The sequence below is a fragment of the Gopherus flavomarginatus genome, chromosome 5 (genome assembly GCF_025201925.1).
Source record: "Gopherus flavomarginatus isolate rGopFla2 chromosome 5, rGopFla2.mat.asm, whole genome shotgun sequence".
NCBI lineage: Eukaryota > Metazoa > Chordata > Testudines > Testudinidae > Gopherus > Gopherus flavomarginatus.
The window spans coordinates 136533576-136554946 of record NC_066621.1 but is presented as its reverse complement, the minus strand read 5'-3'; the positions used below and the strand labels follow the sequence as shown (position 1 = coordinate 136554946).

The 21371-nt window shown below is 44.6% G+C and overlaps 1 protein-coding gene across 4 annotated transcripts in view; it reads right to left on the bottom strand.

Annotated features, from left to right (window-relative positions):
• Positions 1-2591: 2591 nt before the first annotated feature.
• The window catches only part of EVL (Enah/Vasp-like), a 235983-nt gene continuing 217203 nt past the window's right edge, over positions 2592-21371 (bottom strand). For 3 of the 4 annotated variants that reach the window (XM_050954205.1, XM_050954203.1, XM_050954204.1), the window contains exons 8-14: positions 15047-15107; positions 12287-12350; positions 10077-10143; positions 9909-9968; positions 5561-5627; positions 5061-5118; positions 2592-3196 (exon numbers count right to left, since the gene is read on the bottom strand). In XM_050954205.1, coding sequence (XP_050810162.1) covers positions 3159-3196; positions 5061-5118; positions 5561-5627; positions 9909-9968; positions 10077-10143; positions 12287-12350; positions 15047-15107 — 415 coding nt within the window. In that variant the 3' untranslated portion in view covers positions 2592-3158. The remainder of the gene's footprint in view (positions 3197-5060; positions 5119-5560; positions 5628-9908; positions 9969-10076; positions 10144-12286; positions 12351-15046; positions 15108-21371) is intronic. The other variant, XM_050954206.1, reaches the window with a different exon arrangement.

Here is a 21371-nt window from a genome sequence, read left to right as displayed (position 1 = left end):
TAAACATTTTGCCCCTCCCCCTTTTCATCAGGACCATGCATGTGTGGCATGAGATTCAGTTTAGACCTGTTCTGTGGTGCAGAATGCTTCTAACCTTTGGAGGAATGGAGACACATACTTCAACAGGTGATTGGCTTGCCTTAACAGGTCAATGGAAGCAGGAGGCAGCCTGGATTCAAGAGCAAACTCAACCCCTTGCTTCCTTGGATGGATGAGGGCTAGGGCTGTCTTATACATGCTACTTCAATTACAGTCATCTCTGAGCTACATCGTGGTTTCTGAGCAGATAACAGCTGGGTCAACAGCTGCTGCAGTATTGCTGCTACATTATATGGGTTTAGGAAGGCAGGGATTGACCCAAAATGCAGTAGGTGGAAAACTCCTTGGAATCTTATTACCATGAGCAACACAATGGTATGGTTTGTCATATCCAGAGAAGTTGTGCTCTGAACCATGACTGTACAAATGAAGATGGAACTTCATTTCTTATTCTCATAGGAATCAACTTAATCAATGTAGTGGAGAGATTTCTTTTCAGTTTGCCAAGCACACTCCCCTTGAGACATCAGTCCTGATGCTGCTTAACATGTGAGTCAGAATAAAACCTAGCTCATTCAACTTTCTCTGGCATTAGCTCTGCAGGGCCAACCTCCTGCCTGTAATGTTTGTTAAGTATGATTCAATACATACAGTACATATGCATCTGTTGAATAAGAATAGTGCCATTATGCCTGAACACAGAACCACTTTCCAAGAGGAGATCAACCACAGCCTTTCTGGAGCTAATGCACTCAGGGAAAAGCCATAAGCTTCTATTCTCTTGGATGTGCAAGCTGAGAAACAGGGTTTCTACTACCGTCAACTAACATTTAACATCTTATAGGACAACTGCACTATGTGCTGAACTGTTTTAATTTCACCTAACAGACTAGCTCAAGACGTAACACTCTTCTACAATGTTACCTTACTATAAAACTTCTGTGAATCATTTCATTTGTACAGAAAAACAAACTGTACATAAATGTCTAAACTTCTGCTATTTCTAAACATATCCCTCCCTCCATTCTGCTTCACTGTGTCTTGCTGCTTTCAATTTACAGTATAAACTAGCCTGGCAGATTTCTTAACCCTGCCTGAGAGACTTGTGGAAGATTAATAATAAACTGGATTGCTATTAAGTAAACTTCTAACATTACAAGGCACCCTTACCCTCTCCTAATTTCTTGGCCGTCTTTGTTTACTATTAATCAAACCATCCTTCCTCTGTTGTATCAGCTACTACCTCATTACTTGCCTCTATGCTGCTTTTTCTGTTAATTTAGCACTGCTCAAAGAGAGGCCAGAAGACTACATAAAATACTACATGTTCTTCAGCTTGGGGACCAACAGATTTGACTTCACTCAAGAAATAAGAAGTTCACACAGTTCAAGAGATCTGGGCTTTTAAAAAGCTGACTGCAGGAGCTACTGCTTCAGTAGCAGTTGTGGGCAGAAAATAGTTTTAAATGAGACGTGAGCTCAGACTGTTTGATTTTTCTCATGCCACTCAAAATGATCACGGGCAGGAGGATAGAACAAGGATTCTGCTCTTGTAAATCTTAAACAGACCTAAGTTAGCAGAAATTCTCAAGCCTATACTTGGCTGAAAGAATGGCCCCTACTTATTGCACAAGTAGTAAGAGCTGAGTGGTCAGGCACTGCTGGACTACAGAAAATAAAGATCAAGTACTGGGTACCAACGTTGCCTCCAGGACTGCAGTGTGACAACACAGAGGTTGAAATACCCAATTTCAATTGAAATGTTGTCTAAAGGCAGCCCCTAGGCTTTGCCTGTAGTAGAGTCATGTGAGCAACCATGGGAAATTTTTAGAACATCAGTAAAGCTGCACCAGCATGGTTGGCGGGGCTGCAGTTGTTAACTCTGTCACTCACCCTTGCTTTGAGTAGGCTGCAGCCTTCTTAAAAACAGAACAAAAACCCCTTTACAAATTAAAAGTCAGGGAATGGGGTTGGGATTTTTTGTGGGAGGCAGGAAGGGAATGAATGAGAGAGTGGAGGGGTTAGTGGTGATGGTCTGAGTGGAGCAGTGGGACACTGGGACCAACTACGGGTCAGTAAATGCTACTGATGACAATATGAGCTTGCAGGGCTGTGACAGACTCTAGGATGCAGTATTTCCAGATTCTAGTAGCCTGTTTGCAGTCTGGCCCTGGTCAACATAGACGGCGGGCAGAGGTAAGACCCTGTGCCTCAACTGGTGCAGGAAGATGGGGCTAGCAGTCAGCTGTTCCCCACCTGGAGCTGCTGCACAGCTGGCATTGCACTGCTATGAGTGGTCAGGGAAAGGGGAGTAGGTAGTGAGTTGCCTGCTTGGCCAGATTCTGATGTGCAGGTTAATGCTACATTGACAGGCCTCTCCTGCTTGTTTTATTAAAAATGAATGTTACATGAGATTTCACAACATGCAGGCAGCCCTGCTCTTGTGTTCTCAGCAGAGCCTCCAAAACCAGCAAGAAAACACACCACAGCAACACAGTGAAATTAAAGTGCAAAGCTAGAGCAACTAATGAACAAAACTAAAAGCAGGGCCATATGGACAATAAACAGTTTATTACCAATATGAACACAGATACCTTTGTGCACTGACGTACCGTTTTAATATTGTGATAACTCTGAGTCAAAGACCTTGTTGGCTGACAACTAACGTCTCTGTTTCTTCTGGTGATGCCACAATACATTTCTGTTGGCAAAGGGTCTTCATTTACATTGCAGACTACCAGTAAAATTACTTTGAAGTCATCTATTAAAAGCAAATGGTTCACATGTTTTCTTACCTACTACTAAAAAGAAACATAATACATTTAAATAAGCAAATACAAAATACAAAAAAGGCTGACAAATCTGATGTGCCGTGTCAAATGAAATCTAAAAAATCCAGAAATTTAAAATTTAATATTTTCTTTAGATTAAGACTTTTTAAAATGAAGCAAATCCAAGGCAGCAGCAAGCTTCAAAGTGTGCTCAGTCTGCTAATAAAAAGGGTTTAAGAACAAAGACAGTGCAGGTGTCCTCTTTCACCATCTTGCATGACCTTGGTACACTTAGAAATGGTCCAATCTTCCCAGCATCCTTAGTACCTCGCAGAAGCTGTGCAGTCATTATGTTGTACTGATTCTACTCAACTCCTGCCTTATGGCTGGAAAACCAAACCAAAAGGTTAATTCAGACAACTACTCCCAGTGACAGGCGGTAAATACTCAGAGCCAAAGGCAGAGGTAGTGTAAGTTATACACTGGTAAGAGGATGCGAGTAACTTGCATAGCAAAGGGGGCAAAAGGGTGGGATTGCAGCTGGAGAAAAACAAGAGGACGCAGTAAGAAACTTGCGTATGGAAGGTTGGAGGGGTGAAAGGGCTGTTCTCTTTTGTACCTACTGACACACACCTAATTGTTGCTTTTCCTGTTAAAATTTGCCCCGGGGGCCTCCCAAATTGCACTCCTTGTGTCTGCTTCCGCATCCATTGAAATCAAAGGCAAACCTCCCACTGATTTCAATGGCACCACAATTAGGCTGCCGTACACCACCAGTATGTTGCCCCGAACTGCAAATGTGAGTCAAATAGTATCAATTTTTTCCAATGTCTTTTAACAATACATTATATTAATACACACACAAAAATAAGGTTCACATTTCTATAATACTGTTTAGTGCTTTATAAGTTAAGCCTCACACTGCCCTTGAGTGTACATATGTACAGGTCAATTATTACAGCGTAGGTCATACAGCCAGGTGGGATCAGAGCCAAAGAATTCTGACTCTCTTTCCTCCACCCAATAAATGGAACACACAGTTCATTCTATGCTAGTGCTGATGTGCATGGAAAAGTCTTACACTTCCTATTGACAATCGCAGTCTATAGAAATTTGTATTCTTTTTATGTAGTTTCATAATCATTCTAGAAAACTCTATTTTGCTATAATATGTTTAAAAAAACAAGCTTATGAGACAAGCAAATCTTCTGAGATTTAGATTACAATCACTGCAGCTGTGGGGAAGGGGGTTTTGGCCCCAGTGTATGCTATTACATAATTTGCTGGATGCATTGTGGGGAATTCTCAGAACCATCACCCTGATACACCAATGCTCTGATATGGTACCACCTATAATTAATAAATTGTCATACAGGAAATTAGGGGATGGAGTTGTAAATACTAAATCAAGATTTGTTTTTGCTTCTTTTCAGATGCCTTAGCAACAAGTTCAATGACCCCAGCAATTCTGTAATGGAGTGTTTTTATTGCTGTATAAACAATATCCTTTGGTCTTGGAACAGTACTAGGTTATGGGTGTTTTCTCTGCTAGAACAGCAGCCAGTATCGGAATCTAGTCAGTTTGTTTAAGGTAGGGCAAAACTTACTGAATGAACAAAGCCACACACGTGGAGAAACTCAGTTTTGTTCTATGTGAGATTTAAAACCCTATTGTGTTTACCACAGGTGAGAATTCATAGCATAGCAGAGTAACTGAAAAACCAAGGACAGCAGAACTTCCTTCTTTCCAGTCTGCATTTAAACCTGTGCTGGCTGAGCTTTGAGCATCTCAGTTAGATATGCATGAAAGGAGTGCAATCTTTGTATTGCTGGTAAAAATCCCTTATATGAAGCTTTGATGTACATACACAGTTGACTTTGAAATCAGGATGCCAGGTAAAAGCTATGCCATCCCCAAAAGGCAAAGCAAAACTGCTGAAAAGATTCAGACTGAATGCCTTGTGTTCAAGCTTCAAAATAGCACACACAAACAAGGCATGTAAAAATGCAACTGAGTGATCAAAACTCAGTATGGGTAGATACTGCTGTCTCTTGTGGTTCCACTCCAGCTTCTGAGCAATAGTCACATCTATTTCATATCTACATATAACTAATACATATTTAACAAAGAGCTTCTTGGACAGTAGTTGTAAAACTACTCTATGCAGCTTTTATTTTATTATGTGTTGAATCTGAGTGAAATCTCTCAGGATCAAACTTATCAAAATCAATTATTTTCCTATTTCTTACCATCAATTATCTCTTCTTTCACTTTGTGTAACTCTCTTACAACTTCCTCCAATATTTCCTGATGAGACAAAAAAATAGATGTGTGTTCAGAATTCCATGTTCTCCATTACGGGCTGGCCCATGTAGATGATAAAAACCCACTACTTCTGCCAGCTAAATAACTTTACTCCTTAGGTCCAGTGATTGTGTGTTCTGGACCTGTGTTCTGACTACCAAAAGGGCTTGAGTTCTGTATCTGCTGATGTAAAAGGGAAGAGGAGGGTGGCATTGCTGCACAAGCATTTTGATCCAATAACAGTGGGACTGGTTCCCTCTGAGCTTCAAGGAACCACTATGATCTACTCTGATCTCCTCCACACTAGGAGTTTGTAAGTTTGGGCAAACAGAAAGGCAAAAAGTGATGTTTCTATTTTCATTTAGCCTGAACAGTTGCCCTTCATGTATGACAAACACAAAGGGGAAAGACATATCAAATTCCCTACGCTCAAACACCCACTCACTTGTTTCATTCGATCAAAATCTAAGGCATCCATAGCCACATCATTGCTGCTGCTCACAGGCTTCATCCTTGAGAAACAGAAACAAAGGATAAAAGAGCAAATCAATTCTCTGCAATGTTTACTCAGCCATGTGGTGTTTGCTACTGTCATTACGATTAAAGTATGTTAATAGTCACTGGTTGCACAACACCTAAACCAGCAGTTCACAACCAGGGGTCCGCAGCCCCCTGGGGAGGGGCTCAAGCTGGTTTCAGGGAGCTGGGGGCCCTGCAGCTGAAGTGTGGGGCTGAAACCAGGAACAGAACCACAGAGGGCCCCGAGCCCCAGTGCCCCCTGGGGGTCTGAAGCTGGGAGTGAAGTCATGGGGGTGAAGCTGGGTATCCCCAGCTCCAGTTGGGCTGAAGCCGGGAACTGAGCTGTGGGGCTGAAAACCCGAGCCTCGGTGTCTCCTTTGAGGCTGAAACCAGGAGTGGAGTCACCGGTGGTAGAGCCACTGGTAGCCCCCCCTCCTTCCCCCAGGGCTAAAGCCCTGAGTCCCAGCATCACTCACGGGGCTGAAGCTGGGAGCAGAGCCATGAGGCTGAACCCAGAATTGGAGCTGTGGGGCCGAAGTTGTGAGAGCCCCAGCGCTTCCCACAGTCTAAAGCCCTGAGCCCCGGTGCCCACACAGGGCAGAACCCCAAGCCTGGAGCCCTGAACCCCCCCAACCCCACAGCTGAAGCCCCAGCCTCCCCACCCCCACATGGGGCCTGAAGTCCAGAGCCCCAAACCCCCTCCTGCCACTAGGCTCTGGAGTTTTTATAGCATGTTGTGGGATGGGGTAGGGATCTCAGAAAGAAAAAGGTTGAGAACCCCCGACCTAGGTGAAATCCCAACACAGCTTTTGAGTAGGTTAACTTTTTTAAAGTTCCATGACTCCCTCTTGTGGCATTCATGAGTATTTTGCAGTCAGCGTATCTTGCGAAGCAAGCAGCACTATACCGCGATAGCAGACTGCAGCTGGTCACTACCATCCAGCAAAAGAGCTTGTTTTCTAATCTTAAAATGCAGTGGAGAGGCTGAGGAGTGAATTAAAATGTAGCACTTTATCCAAAGAGTTCTGATCAATGATATTAAGTTCTAGATAGTTCTGTGGCTACCTTAGGGTGCAGTCTTCATGGCTGTTAATTATTTACAGTGACAAGGCGGATGAGGCAATATCTTTTATTGGACCAACTTCTGTAGGTGAAAGAGACAGCCTTTTTGAGCTTACACAGAGCTGTTCTTCAGGTCTCAAACATTCTCAGTGCCCAGACCTGAAGAAGAACTCCGTGTAGCTCAAAAGCTTGCCCCTCTCACCAACAGAAGTTGGTCCAATGAAAGATATTACCTTACCCACCTTCTCTCTCTAACAGCCTGGGACCAACAGGGCTACAACAATGTTTAGTTAGTGTAGCAGTGCTGAAAGTTTGCAAGATCAATGTCTGACTCAAAACATTTGAAAATTAATTCTCTCCTCCACACCTGCATTTCCTGTAAAATAAACACTGCCTTGACTGCTCAGGACTTAGTCAGCTGCTAAAATAATGGTAAAACCAAAGAAGTGATGTTTGCTTAATCTAACCGTGTTAGTGAATGTAGTCAGCAATCCATCCCATTGCTAAGTCCTGCCTTAAGCAGGCTGAGTGGTAAGGCTGTGCAGCACAAGCTGTGTTTCTTGACCCAGTGTCCCAAAGACTTCAGTTTGTGTAACTATACCTGAGTCCTGTCTCTTTTCTATTGCCAAGCAGGGCCGCCCAGAGGATTCCGGGGGCCTGGGGCCATAGGCAGCACGTGGCTCCGGTGGACCTCCCGCAGGCGTGCCTGCGGAGGGTCCGCTGGTCCCGCGGCTCCAGTGGAGCATCTGCAGGCACACTTGCAGGAGGTCCACCGGAGCCGCGGGATCAGCGGACCCTCCGCAGCCATGCCATGCCGTGGGACCGGCAAGCGGCAGGGCGCTCCCTGTGCGGTGAAATGTTTAGAGCCGGTCCTGTTCGGCGGCTGAGGGCCCTTCTGTTCAGGGACCCGCCGCTTAAGTGCCCCGAAGACCCGCGGCGGGGGGCCCCCCGCCTGCGAATTACCGCCGAAGCGGGACCCGCTGCCGAAGTGCAGCCCGCTCTTCGGCGGCAATTCGGTGGCGGGGGGCCCCCGCCGTGGGTCTTCGGGGCACTTCGGCGGCGGGTCCCTGAACAGAAGGGCTCCCTGCCGCCGAATTACCGCCGAAGACCGGGTTGCACTTCGGCAGCAGGTCCCGCTTCGGCGGTAATGCGATGGCGGGGGGTCCTTCCACCCCGGAGCAGAAGGACTCCCCCGCCAGCGAAGACAGGAGCGGAAGAAGCTCCAGGGCCCGGCCCCGCAAGAGTTTTCTGAGGCCCCCGAGCGAGTGAAGGACCGCGCTCCAGGGGCCCCAAAAAACTCTTGTGGGGGCCCCCTGCGGAGCCCGGGGCAAATTGCCCCTCTTGCCCCCTACCCCTCGGCGGCCCTGTTGCCAGGGCACCACAGTGGATATTATTGAGAGTGCTGACTTTGTTAGAGTTAGAGAGGCTTGCTTTGTAAAAATAGCCAGTAGAGGTTATGAACCCTGTTTTGAAATTGTTGACTCTTTATGAAGTGTTTTAGAAAAGATCAAGTGGCCTATGCCTAATGAGAACATTTCAGCATTGGCTCTGCTATCTTTATGTGCAAGTTCTTTCTTAGGCAAGTCTTGCATTGATTCCAGTGGGCCTTTAGCCCAAGAAAGAGCTGCACAACCAAGTCCTTCGTGTTTCCTAAATTCTGATCCTTACGCTGCTCAAATGAGCTATAAGCAAGATTATGAATGGGGTTTTCTGAAGGGACTCAGTCGTGGTCTAACTCTGGTTGTGGTCAAATGCCCACTGACTCTGCTGGAGCAGACCTGGGCCAACAAGGAGTGCTTTTGAAAATCCCACCCACGAAGTGTCTGAGTGAGAGAACAAGCAGAGAAGTTTCCTGTGCTAGAACTAGAATAGAATGTGAATTCACTTTCCACTGAACATCCTCCAAACAGCAGTGGTCTTACAGCAGTCACCGCGTGAGCACTTGGTAACTAGCTTCAGCTCAGCACTTGCAAGGACAGGGAATACTATGATCATCTGTATTTAATGAAAAGTGGTACATTTTTAATGGCTGACATTGTATGGTGGATCTGGGATAGACCCAGACAGCCAAATTTTGCCTTTAGTTACACCTGTGCAACCCCCCTGAAGTCAATGAAATGTGGGGCAGGATTTGACCCTGGTCTTTCACACAGTACCCACAGACATCTGCCATCTCCCACTTATTTTTCTATGTGTTAGCAACACTATCACACAAAATAACAGCCAAATAAGGGAAAGTGTTTGTTACTGAAATGAATAATTTAAAGCACCTATGTCCCACCGCCAACCCCTAACTTATCCCAACAACACTCAGAGCTCTATACGATAGCCGCATTGTGGTACTGGCCAAGGACTGGAAGGAAGCCTCTTTCTAGCTTTCCAATGTCACACTTTAACCTTTCATTACTTGGGATTAGTGTATTATGCCTGCAATTTAGCCATTTGGACGGACGAGTTTTGTTGGACTCCTCCCTTTGACTTTCCCACCTACAAAACCAGACCGTTCCTGTCTCCTCTTTCCTGGGTGCCCTCTCTGATGGCTCCTATGCTGCAGTCAGCTTCATTTCCCCTTCCCCACTCCTCGCTGCACATGTTCCTTACTGCATGCAAAAATAATTTTTCCTCTCCTGGGTGCAAACCCTCAGATGGATTCTGCTTTTGAGTGTTCTCAGATGCTGGGCAATGAAAGTGTCTCCTGTTAGGAAAGATCACCCTGCAAGATCTGTTGAGGAGGGTTCTTCTGGCTGTTAGGTGACAACGAGACCCACCAGGCAGGGCCTTGTCTTCCCTGTGGCACAGAATGCTCCCCATTCACCCCAGAAACAAGAGACAGGACCCCAATTTAGGAAAGCACAATAGCATCACTTAATCTGAAGCATGTTGTTAAGTCCCATTGACTTCAGCGATACTTAAGCAAATGCTTACTTGAATGAGGGCCCAGGGATAGAAATCATATGGCAGTTCATGGCACTACCACTCAACTCCCTGAGCCAAACTTTCTTTGATATCAGGCATGGCAAATTAACAACCACTCCGCCCAATTGAGACCAGCCTCTGGCTCAGAGTTAGTAAAGCAGCAGACAAAAGCAAATCACAACAGGCCGAGGACAGTCACAACAAGGACAAATGAATATTAGTTGCTGCCTCAACAATGACATGATTTCCCAAAGGACAAGCTGAGACAGTTAAGAAGCCAGATCATTTTTCAGTACCTAGAAGATAGTTGGGATTGTGTGGGGCTCTTAGCTTCAAGACTCTTCACTGATGGATTTCTATGGCAATGGAATGAAATAAGACATGAATTGAGCACATGTTATGTAGATAGCATGCTTATAGTCAAGACTGTGCCACTATTCTAGAGAGTAACCTGTGCAGCTCACCTAGAGAGTAATGAAGATACAGGCTTTTCAACAGAATTGCTTCTTTCCCATGGCTTCTTCCCAGGGTCTATAAAGTAAGAATGAAGAATTACTATTAGTTCTGTTTTTTTCCCCCCCTTGCACAGTAAAAACATGAAACTGTTTTTCTTATATATTTATTTATTCAGCTGGGATGGATGCTTTACAGAGATGTATCCACGAGAGCAGATAGGCTAGCAATAAAGAATATTAATGACTGCTGCTTTTGACTGGGACAGTATTAGTAAAAATCTATGCAGAGGAGGGGCAATGAAATTCAATCCCCTTAAGCTAGTGCCAACCAGTTAAGTGATGTTTAACCTCATACTAAAAAGATGTAGAGTTCCGAGTTTTGCTTTTTTAATACAAAAATCACTCAAATAGTAAAAGAAGAAATATGGAATAAATACTATGAGTATAATTTTAATTCAATTACAATATTTTCATTTAGTTTTTCTAGACTTTTGTTTACATTTAAAAGGGCCTCTTCTCTTAATTGCGACAACTGTTTAATCAAAACGACAGACATGCAGATCTCCAGCTGGGGACCATGGGCCACTAGTGGTCTCTGGACCCTCGCTGGTGGTCTGCAGTATGAAGCATGAGGGTACAAGGGAGCTGGGTCTACAAGAGGCTCTCATGTTTACAAAGTGATCTATAGAACAAAAAAAAAGGTAGAGAATCCCTCTGATAAACCCAATTAAGTAGATTCTGCTGTGTGTGTCTAATATGAATAAAAATGCTATTTACACTTTATAATGTTTAGTTCAAATGTCAATGGGACAACAGAATTGTAATGTATTCGGATATCTCCGAAGGGATGGCAGCATTACAGCGATGCAAATCACTATGGAGGATTTCATATGGTTCAAGTTACAAAATGCCAAACCCACTGTATATTTTTACAAAACACTCAGCCAAAAATACCCAATTTTTCCTGCCTTGGCATATCTAGGAGGAGTATATAACCTTCTTTCGTGAAGCACCTTACTATGAGCCCAATCTTTCTGATTCACGTAGACCATACGTGAGCAGCCCCACTGAAGTCAATGAGATACAACTTGTGCGTGTAAGGATTTGCAGGAACACATGAGCCCTCCGAAATACAATTCTTAAGAGTATTACTCAGTTCAAGAGCTTAGAAAGCCCTAAAATCCTACAGCTCATCCGTATGCACCCTTTCAATCTGATCCTTCCTCATCGTCACAACAACAAGCAAGCAAACAATGCCTTCTATCTTCAAAAGTGATGCTGGTCTGAGAGTCCCAAAGGACTGACTAAGGCCTGGTCTACACTAGGAAATTAGATCACTATAACTCTGTTGCCCAAAGCGTGTGTGGAAAATTCACATCCCTGAGCAGCACAGTTAAACCGATCTAACCCCAGTCTAGACAGCGCTATGTTGATGGGAGAATTCTCCTGTCAACCTAGCTACTGCCTCCCAGGGAGGTGGAGTAACTATGTGGACGGGAGAAGTCCTCCTGTTGGCGTAGGAAGCATTGTCACGGAAGTGCTACAGCAGCGGAGCTGCCGCTGCTATGTTTTAAATGTAGATAAGCCCTAAGTGCTCATTTTATTGGAAGGGTTTCCTTGTAAGGCTTACAAGGCCCAGGACCGTCACCAGGTTGTGTCTGTATGACTTGTAGATGATCTGTTATTTAATCTCTGGTTCTCAACTTCATCACTGAAAACCATGTTAAGGGCCCAATTCTGTTAGATGCTGAGCCTCTCTAACTTCCTTTGTTTGGCATGGCACCTTGTGGGATCAGGCCCACTGTGATTAGCAATTGCATTAAGGGCCAGATCCTCAGCTGGTATAAATCAGTGCAGCTCCCCTTAACTCCCATAACAGAAGCGTATGTAGATACAAGCCAACGGGAGATTTGACCATTAGGAACCAAGGTCCGTATCCCCAAATGGATTTAGGGGCCTAACTCTCATTGATTTCAATGTGAGAGAGAATCTGGGCCCAAACAAGTAGATTCACTGTTCTGTCATTATGCTGATCAGAGAAGAAAATTCACATTCACCCTTTATTGCTCAAGAGAGATTTTAAAACAAAAACTATTTGTAGACATTCTGTTAGTAAATCCCCCTTACTCAGAGCTAAGACAATGAACCCAGATTCCAATGGTAAAATGTTTCACCGGATTAAGGAGAAGATGAAGAGTGCTAATAATTAGATTTAATACCTGAAGAATTCTGCTGCTGGCTAGGGCCTCGTGTGACTGGTGAAGGCGAGGTGCTAGCATCTTCCTAGAAACGAAAAATAAGATATTTCCTCAATTTCGACTCAACGTTTTTCAAGTGAACAGTCATTTATGGATGTGATGGTCTGTGCTCTCTGTTTATCCACAGCACAGGCAGTGTCAGTGCAAGCTTCTTGCCCATGTGCCTCAACCCTGATGTGAGGGGACCACCTCAAAAGGTGAGATGGTAGGTCACTCCCAAATCCATTTAAATTCTGGTCGCTCCACTAAAACCGGCAAGGGGGAACATTCGGATGCATGGTGTTTTCTTCTTCTTTTAATGGGAACACTTTTCTACTAGGAACTCACCTGAAGTCCACCAACTCAGGTCACTGAACAGAGGACAAATGGTAACGTCCCATCCCTACCTACCAACTAGGGCTGGACTCATGCTCGTGACTGAAAAGTGTTGGCTGCCGTTGCCCATTCTTTGAGCTAACCAATTCCCAAGTTCAGAAACTGACTGTACTGCTGGAAAAATACAGGCCCAGATTCTGGTCTGTTATCCCCATATAATTCCACTGATTTCAGCTGGATTGCACAGGAGTAAGTGACAACAGGATTTAGACCAATCTCTTCACTATGATGGCAGTAGCAGTTTCAGTTTATTTAGCTATCTTAACTAGGACATTAAACATTTCTTCCTAGAAATTGGGCTGACGTCATTGGGGTTTACATAAGGGTAACAAAGAGCAGAATCCAGACTAATGTATTTGACCTGTAAATATTATTTAAGAGCTTTCTGTGACAAAGCACTAAACACGTCAGCTAAAATGAAAAAGTAGTCAGTTAGTTTGAATGGCTGCTGGCTTTGCATTAGGCTTGATAGAAGGTACCAAAACAACAATAAAGGCATTGCAAAGTTGTTATTGTTGCACCATCAGTGGGTGAATTCCAGAATCATCACACTAAGGAAGGCCTGTTAAAATGTGACTAAACTAAAGCTCTGAGTGGAATATGAGCTAATGGCAAAGCAAACGGCAAAGCAGACTGTAGCATTTAACAGCTGAGGGAGAGCAGCGTTTGGGTAACTGTGCCTTTCATTTTTAGGTAAATGATTCAAACCCAGGCTTCAGGAAAACATGTGAGCTGAGTAGATGGCCATAGAGGCAGCTGCAGCCCTGCTCACCTAGCTAGGGGTTACACACAATGGCAGCCTTCATACTCACGGAGTGCAAGCACCCTCAGCACTGTGGTTGCAGCAAGCTTCTCCAAATGGGGTGGGAAGCCCTGGAGCCATGCCCCGAAGAGGAGAGGGGAGCAGGTGGTGCTTTGTTTTTGAGGCTGATGCTCTCTGAAGCTGTAGCGGAGGTGTGCCTAAGGCATGATGCCTCTGGACTTTCCTGCACTGGCAGTGAGCCGCCACAGCATGGGGCTCTGCCTTAAAGACACTACAAGGCCATAAGCCAATAGCGACAGCGCCAATGGGCCCAGTCGCCTCAGCAGAAAGGCAAAGGACTGCATGGGAGTGGTGACTGCACTACTCCTGTCCTTCTAGACACGCTGCCTCTAGGGGATGTCTACACTGCAATCAGAGAGGTGACTGCAGCATAGGCAGAAATACCAGCTAGCTTTGATCTCTCTAACTGAAATGACAATGGCAGCGAACCCACAGCAGCTTGGGTTGTACAAGCCTGCCTGGGACCCTGGGTATGTACTCAAACTGCTAGTCCATGCTGCGATGGTTTTGCTGCTATTCTCATTTCAGCTACCTAGATCAAAGCTAGCTCAGGTATTTCTATACATGATGAAGTCACCTCTGATTGAAGTGCAGACATACCCTAGGTATGGAGATCGGTGGAGAAGCTCTCCTAGGCTGTAATTGTTCTGTGGATAAACAAAGGACTTCAGTCTACTGGCTGATAATGCAGCTCCTTTCACCAGCACCAAGTTCACTTTAAAATGCAATCAAAACCGAAGCCCTCATTTAATCTTTTAGAGAACAACAAACATCCAGCACACAGACAGAACAGTTCAAACAAAAATGCACTGAAACTACTAGGCCCTACGTGAGCCCAAATTTCATGTTGTTTGAGCTACCAAACTGAAACAAGTGGATGCTTGATGGTATAGAATGTATTTACAAAGATACGTTAAAGCTTTTGAACAGCTCAGTGGCTAAAGTACTGTCCCCCTCTCCATTAAAAACCTGCTTTAAGTGTAATCTGTCATCTGCAGTGAGCTGATTTTTGCTTTAGCGAAGGGTTAAGTAATCTACTTTCCAAAGCCATCGTGTATGATGGATGACACAGGCTAGTTCAGCTGATGTCTGCTGCCGAGGGATGCAACGAGCTTGAACTAAAATATGTGGAACAGATTTGAGATGAGATGCTAATAGGATTTACCACACAAAGGGCTTTTCCTTTTGGGTGGCACAAATATTCCTGAGGGATAAATGAGGGGAAGCCTCTTCAACCTTAAAAACACCACTGTGAGCATAGTGCAAAGAGGCAACCACTGATGTGGTTTAGGCAATATCTGGTCTGTGAATAAATAAGAAGGGATTCTTGTTTCTAGGTACACTGGAGCAGCTGAATTTAGCTTGGGTTTGGTTGAATGTATGAACATTTGCTAGTCATTTTATTGTGTGTGCAGTGGGCAAGTATTGTGCTTCCAGCCTTTAAACGATTGCAACTTATCAGCTAGTTTGGGAGACCCCTTTTTGCTTCATAGACACATAATACTGGTGAACGTTTCACTTACGTTTTGGCTTTCCTCTTCCTTTTTGTCAGCTGGCTTGTCTGACTGTGATGCTGCTTTCCTCCTTTGCACAGGGGTAAAAAAGTAGGACAAAGTCAACCCTTTAGAAATGCTTTTCCTGCACAAGGCTTCAATCGTCAGGACTGATTTGTGCCTTGGTGAAGATTATCTTTTATTGCTGTGGAATTTCTCTAGCAGAAAACTGAAAATGTTGGCTGCACAGAATTTGACCAATGGTTAAGAATCCAAACTAGGCCTCTATGAAGCAGGATCTTCAGGCAGGGGATCAATATTTTGAGTCAAAGTTCCATACAGAAGTACAGGGCTGTACAGTATAAAGTAACAGGGATAAGGAAAATAGACATGGCATTGAGCAACTAAGAGGCAATTTCTTGCAAAGTATAAGGCTGCTTCTATAATAAAAAAACTGACACATAGGCTACTAAGGTGGGTGTTCTAATACTGGGCCAGATTATTTCCCCCCTAAAATCCATATGCCGAGCAGACTCTCCATGTACAGAACTCACTCGTTCTGCTGCCCCCACCCCGACCCAGAGAGCGCAATCTGTAGGCCGGAGGATCTGCACGTGGGCATGGAGATGTGGGGCTGGGAGAAATGCACGTGAACCCCTCCACGCACACAGGACCGGCGCTAGGGGTTTGAGAGCCCTAGGCGCATGGCAATTTCGCCGCCCCGCGCGCTGGTCCCGTGGCTCCGATGGAGCTGCCGCAGTGGTGCCTGCGGACGGTCGGCTGCTCCGCGGCTCTGGTGGAGCTGCCGCAGTCGTGCCTGCGGGAGGTCCACTGGAGCCGCGCGAGCAGCTGACCGTCCACAGGCACGACTGCGGCAGCTCGACCGGAGCCATGGACCAGCGGACCCTCCGCAGGCACCACTGTGGCAGCTCCAATGGAGCCGCCCCCTTCAGCAAAACGGCGCCCACCAATTATTCTGGTGCCCTAGGCGATTGCCTAGGCTGCCTAAATGGTAGCGCCGGCCCTGCATGCACACACACTCCTCACTAGCCTTGAAGGGCACCCACAGAGCAGATAGTGCAGCCTGGGGACATGTTTACATTTCTGATGTGCCAGAATCTCCACTGAGTGTGGACTCCAAGGTAGCAGGGGGTAAGGGAAAGCTCTGGCTGCCTGGAAGCCAGGAGGGAGCCAGAGCCAATACTCAGTCCTGGGCTTTCACATGGATCCTAGGAGATTCTGAATGCCTGAAAGCCAATCCAAAGACTGTAGAACTGCTAAGCCCTCAGGTTCATGGTACCTGTAGCGTTCAGGGGGGTTAGAGAAAGTTAAATGAAGAATACTTGAGCTGAGACCACGATTCTGTATTCCTTTGTCAGCCTGAGAGGGGTTAAAGCATCGCTCTCTGCGTGGCTCAACAGGTAAACAGGTTACAAACCACTCTGATTTATAAGCAGGCTTGGAAGAATTCGATTTTTATCGGTAAATGTGGGTAAACATCAATTTCAATGTACACATAAAGCACTGAAAACATATGTCCATGCAGAATAATCTAAATGTACAGATAACAAAGTAAAGCAAAGGAAGAAAAATGCTGCTTGGGAAGTTATTAGAGGTTAATTTAAGGCTATTTACTTTGTATATTTTGACAAGTGATGATGACAACTTGTGATTTAAGAGTTATAAAGCTTAAACTTTTTGAATCTCAATGTCTGTTGTCACTAAATAATTATTGTCTGCTCTCCACCCCCTGCATTATTTTGCACAACTGCAAAAACTGAAATCAATGAACATGTAAAACAATGCTTAAAAGCAAACACTGATATTATCTATTAAAATTATAAATAAAAACAAAATTGAATTCTGCCAAGCCTATTTATACAGGAGCAATCCTGTCCTGGCAGAGGGATGGGACAGTGGCCTAATACGTCACTTCAGTCTATCTTTGTTCCTATGGGGGGCATGGCACAACTTAAGCATAGAGGGCTAGGAAAGTGGGAGAAGAAGGTTCTGGAAGGCTTGTGACCCGTCTCCTGCTCTTGCCCTCAGGACATAGACTAGCACTTACATAGCTGGACTCTGCCAAGGGCCTGGAAGTGAGGGAGCCATGGTCCTTCCTCCTGGCTAGTAGTGTCAGCACAAGAGGAATTCTGGCTGAACTAGCCACAGTGTCTCTGGGAGTTCTTGCTATTTAGGAGTTCACCAGCTCTCTCTCTCTAGAGAGGCTTACAAACCACAATGCAGCTCAGAGGAAAGCAAGTATTGTTCAGTTTCTACTCTCTTTTTTTTTTTTAGTACACTAGCCACAATGATAATGTGATTCCTGAGGAATGGGAGCATGCACATTCGATTCTCAAGCTCTGCTGAATGTCTAAAAGCACTAGAGAAAACATAACACATTTCTATCCTCGGCAAAACTCAGCACCCAGGTCAGGGGAAGTGTGGATTGTTGGCGGTTTTCATTTATTCATCAGCATAATTCCTTGCACTTACATAGTGCTTTACATTTCCAAAGTGCTGTGCAAACACCATCTAATTAATCCTAACAAAAACATCCACTCTACTGTTCATACCGTTTTTTATAACAGTTTAGCTCTATTGTCATGAATGGAGTCACTCCTGATTTGCACCAGCGTAACTGAAAGCAAACTCAGGCCCACTGCCTCTTCAAAGAAAAATTTACACACTATGAATTGACAGTCTAGGTGCATCTGGGATCCTCCTTTTCCCTCATTCTTTACTCCTCACCTCCTTTTACAAGTGTTCACCCTTTTCACTGGGGCACAAACTTCATGACTGCCCTGTTATATGGCCAACAGTAGTGAGCCCAAGATGTCTTCCAGTGCAACTCAATTTAATGGAATGTTGCAGTGTTCTTGGAGCCCTGTTGGTTCCACAACATTAGAGAGACAAGGCGAGTTATTCACTCTCACAGAAAAAATCATAAAAGACAAAAATGCCATGCTACCTGTGTGTGAACACTTTTCACAAAGTGATCACTCCGCATCTGATCTCTCAGGCCTCATCCTCAAAGAAAACCTGAAAATCACTTTGCTAGACACTAAAACTTCTGGATTTAATAAAGACACTGGATTTATGGTTTATCACAATAACCCATAACTCACTTTTTGTCCTATGACTGCAGAGGTGTTAGCTGTCCACTTCACACTGAATGGTCTCTTACAATATGTGTTAACTACTTACGCTAAACAATCTATTCCACCCTGTTTAGCTGTTGCAATTAAACACCAGTGGCTGGCTCATGTCAGCTGACTTGTGGCTCAGCCTTCGGAGGCGGGCTATTAAACTGCTGTGTGGACATCCAGGCTCAGGCAGGATCCCAGAGGCTGGACTCCAGCCCAAGCCCGGACATCCACACTGCAGTTTTATAGTTGCATGATCCCAAGTCCTGTGGCATGGGCCAGCTCGGGTGTTTAACTGCAGTGTAGACAGACCCAAAGAGCACCTTTCCCAGACCCAAAAAAGAGCTCTCAATACATTTGAAAGCTTCTCTCTTTCACCAACAGAATTGGGGTCAATAAAAGATATTACCTCACCCATCCTGCCTCTTTGATGGACTGTGTGAGCTCTATGGGAGGGCTGTATTGTGTGAACGCTACCTGGCAGCTGTAGGAAAATCCACGTCATCTGGGGCATAGGGCCCTCAACCAGAAAGATTCAGGGATGTTTGATTTCCTGCTTTAGATTATTAGGTGTGATGCAGCTCCACACGCCACATGGACCTTGGCTGTGATGACTGTAATCCATCAGATACTCCTCCACCTGCAGAAGCCACTTCATTAGATTTTTCTTCCACTAAACTGGCAGCATTTTTATTTAGTTTCTGACTTGGAGGCCAGCAATGTCCACTCCACAGAAGGAAAATAAAACCCCTCAAAACCAAATTCCAACGCCCTCAGCAACTGAACAGGAAAGATCTGTGAAGGGATTTCCCTTCTTTCTGTTGGCAGAAAGAGCCTCACAGATTTCAAAAACAGAGGTGGTCCATGTAAATCCTGAAAAAGCATGAAACTAAGATCTACCGTGATGTGTGACTGGTGTGTATGTGTATTGGAGGTGGGGGACAGGGTCAAGGAAGTGTTTATATAGTTTTAGTAGCATTAATAAATTTACTGTATTTGATATCTGCAGGGAATTAACATAGGCGCTGACTCCATAGGTGCTCCAGGGCTTAAGCACCCACTGAAAAAGAATAGGGGGTGCTCAGCACCTGCAGGGACAGATTAATCTTTTGTGGGCCCTGACCCCTGCTCCGAAGCCCCGCCCCCTTTGGCCTCTTCTTCCCCGCAACTCAACCCCGCTCACCCCTCGCATGGGGACAGCGGAGTGGGGAAAGCAGCAGAAAGCAGCACCCACTGGTAAAAACGAAAGTCAGCGCCTGGGGAAATGACAATTCCAGTGGTCAGAGGTCTTGGATCTTCTAGATCCTTCTGTGGACCAATGCCAAGAAAAGCACTGCGAGGGTGATGGGCTGATGTTAGATTTAAATTCTAGTATCTTGCAGAAAAATTAACGAGGCTAGAAATGATAGTGGTTTGAGAGACAGATTTCATTCTGCTTTGTTTCCACTTCAGTTTTGAAATGATTATAGCAGCTAGTCACTAAGTCTAGAAAGCAATGTTTTATATCACCTGAAACCCAGCTTCTCAGATACTGTGCCTACCCTGGATACATTCCATCCTTAGCATGCAGACCTATGCTGAAAAATGGGGATTCTGTTGATCTCTCCATGACTTTTTCTTTTTTAAACTGAACTCACACAATACAAAAGATTTTTTTCTGACTGCCAGCCCTGCTAACACAACCTGCCACACAGGAGTCAAGTTCTCCTTGCACTTTGTACATCATCACCAGTAACAAAGTTCTGCAGGTCACAGGAAGTCCTCACTCACACCTGTGTAACTGCACTTTGTTCAGATGACATTCTCAGTGGACACCTGTGCAGTCTTACTGCCTTCAATGGCTTCGCACAGGTGGAATTTAGTAAACAATGCTTCTGACGACTCCCACGGGGGAACAGAACCTGCAGCTCACTCAGTCTCAGCTGTGTTGGTTGTGCAGTGCTAACAGGAGCAAAATGTAGGGAAAGCTTATTTTTGTCACTGGAGTGAGCACAAATGACTCTGCATACACCAAAGGTCCAGATCTGTTGGCGAAAATAGACGCCACACTTAATTAGCCACTTTCTTAGATCAGAGCCACACATTAAAGATGTACATTTTGGGAGGCTTAATACTTTCAAGCATAAGAGAGGGAGTCTTTCCTTAATATCTGGAGTCTGTCTAGCCACCTGTTCTGGTTATTTATACAGCGCTAGTCACTGGGCCAGATTACGTCTAATAGAACAATTTTACTCTTCATTCTTTATTTACACCAGCACAAAGTGAGATCAGAATTTGACCCACTGAATCCAGTGAATAACTATTCGAGTTCAAATAAACCAGAGATAATTGTATATTTGGCATTTTATATTATTAATAACCAGTTTTACAGGACTGTACATTTACATGGTGCTTTACAATTGCTTGTCTTGTGCGTGTAGAATGCTGGTTGAAACCAATAGGAGCTGGAGAGCTGTCTGGGCTAACTGAATAAGAAACATTTTCTGCCCCAGAGAACATTATTTAGCCATTTCAAATGTTTGCTTTGTAATAGTGGACATGTTCCTATTTATTCTTCTCCTCCTCTTCCTGCATTTTTACTCTTTCCTTGTTTGCACTGTGTAAAACAATAAAAAAAATCCTTTAAGACAAACTCAAAAGCCTCTCTGACACTTGGCTGATAAAATGAACATTACAATGGAAGGGGGAGAGGGGGAGAAAAAGCAAAGAAGGGAATCAGAATGATGTGATTTTTAAAGGTGTGATATCTTATGTCCTGCCAAGGAATAGAAACACTTGCGTGGACTTGCCCAAACATATTTAGGACCAGTAACATTTCATTGGCACATATAATCAGTAAAAATATTTGTCAGCACCAGATACTATGTTATTAATAATGGCCAAAGGATAATTCAAAGGTGTAAAGTAGTAGAGAGAATTTTTTAAATTTGTAAAGGATATAATGTTATGAGGGAATTATTTATTGTACAGGTTTTAAGATAGGTGCAACCTATGGCGGGAGAGGTTTCTGAGAAAAGGGAAAAGGGAGGGGAAAAAAGAATAAACACAATTAAAATAAAAAATGTAGGCTCTAGTCCTGTAATTGGATCCATGCAGGGGGACCCTTGCACCCATGTGGATCTGACTGCAGGTGAGGCCCATAGAGAATATCCTGCTGGCAGTTACCCCAAACTAACCCTCTGACTTGCATAGGATTGTAGAGGAGTAACTGA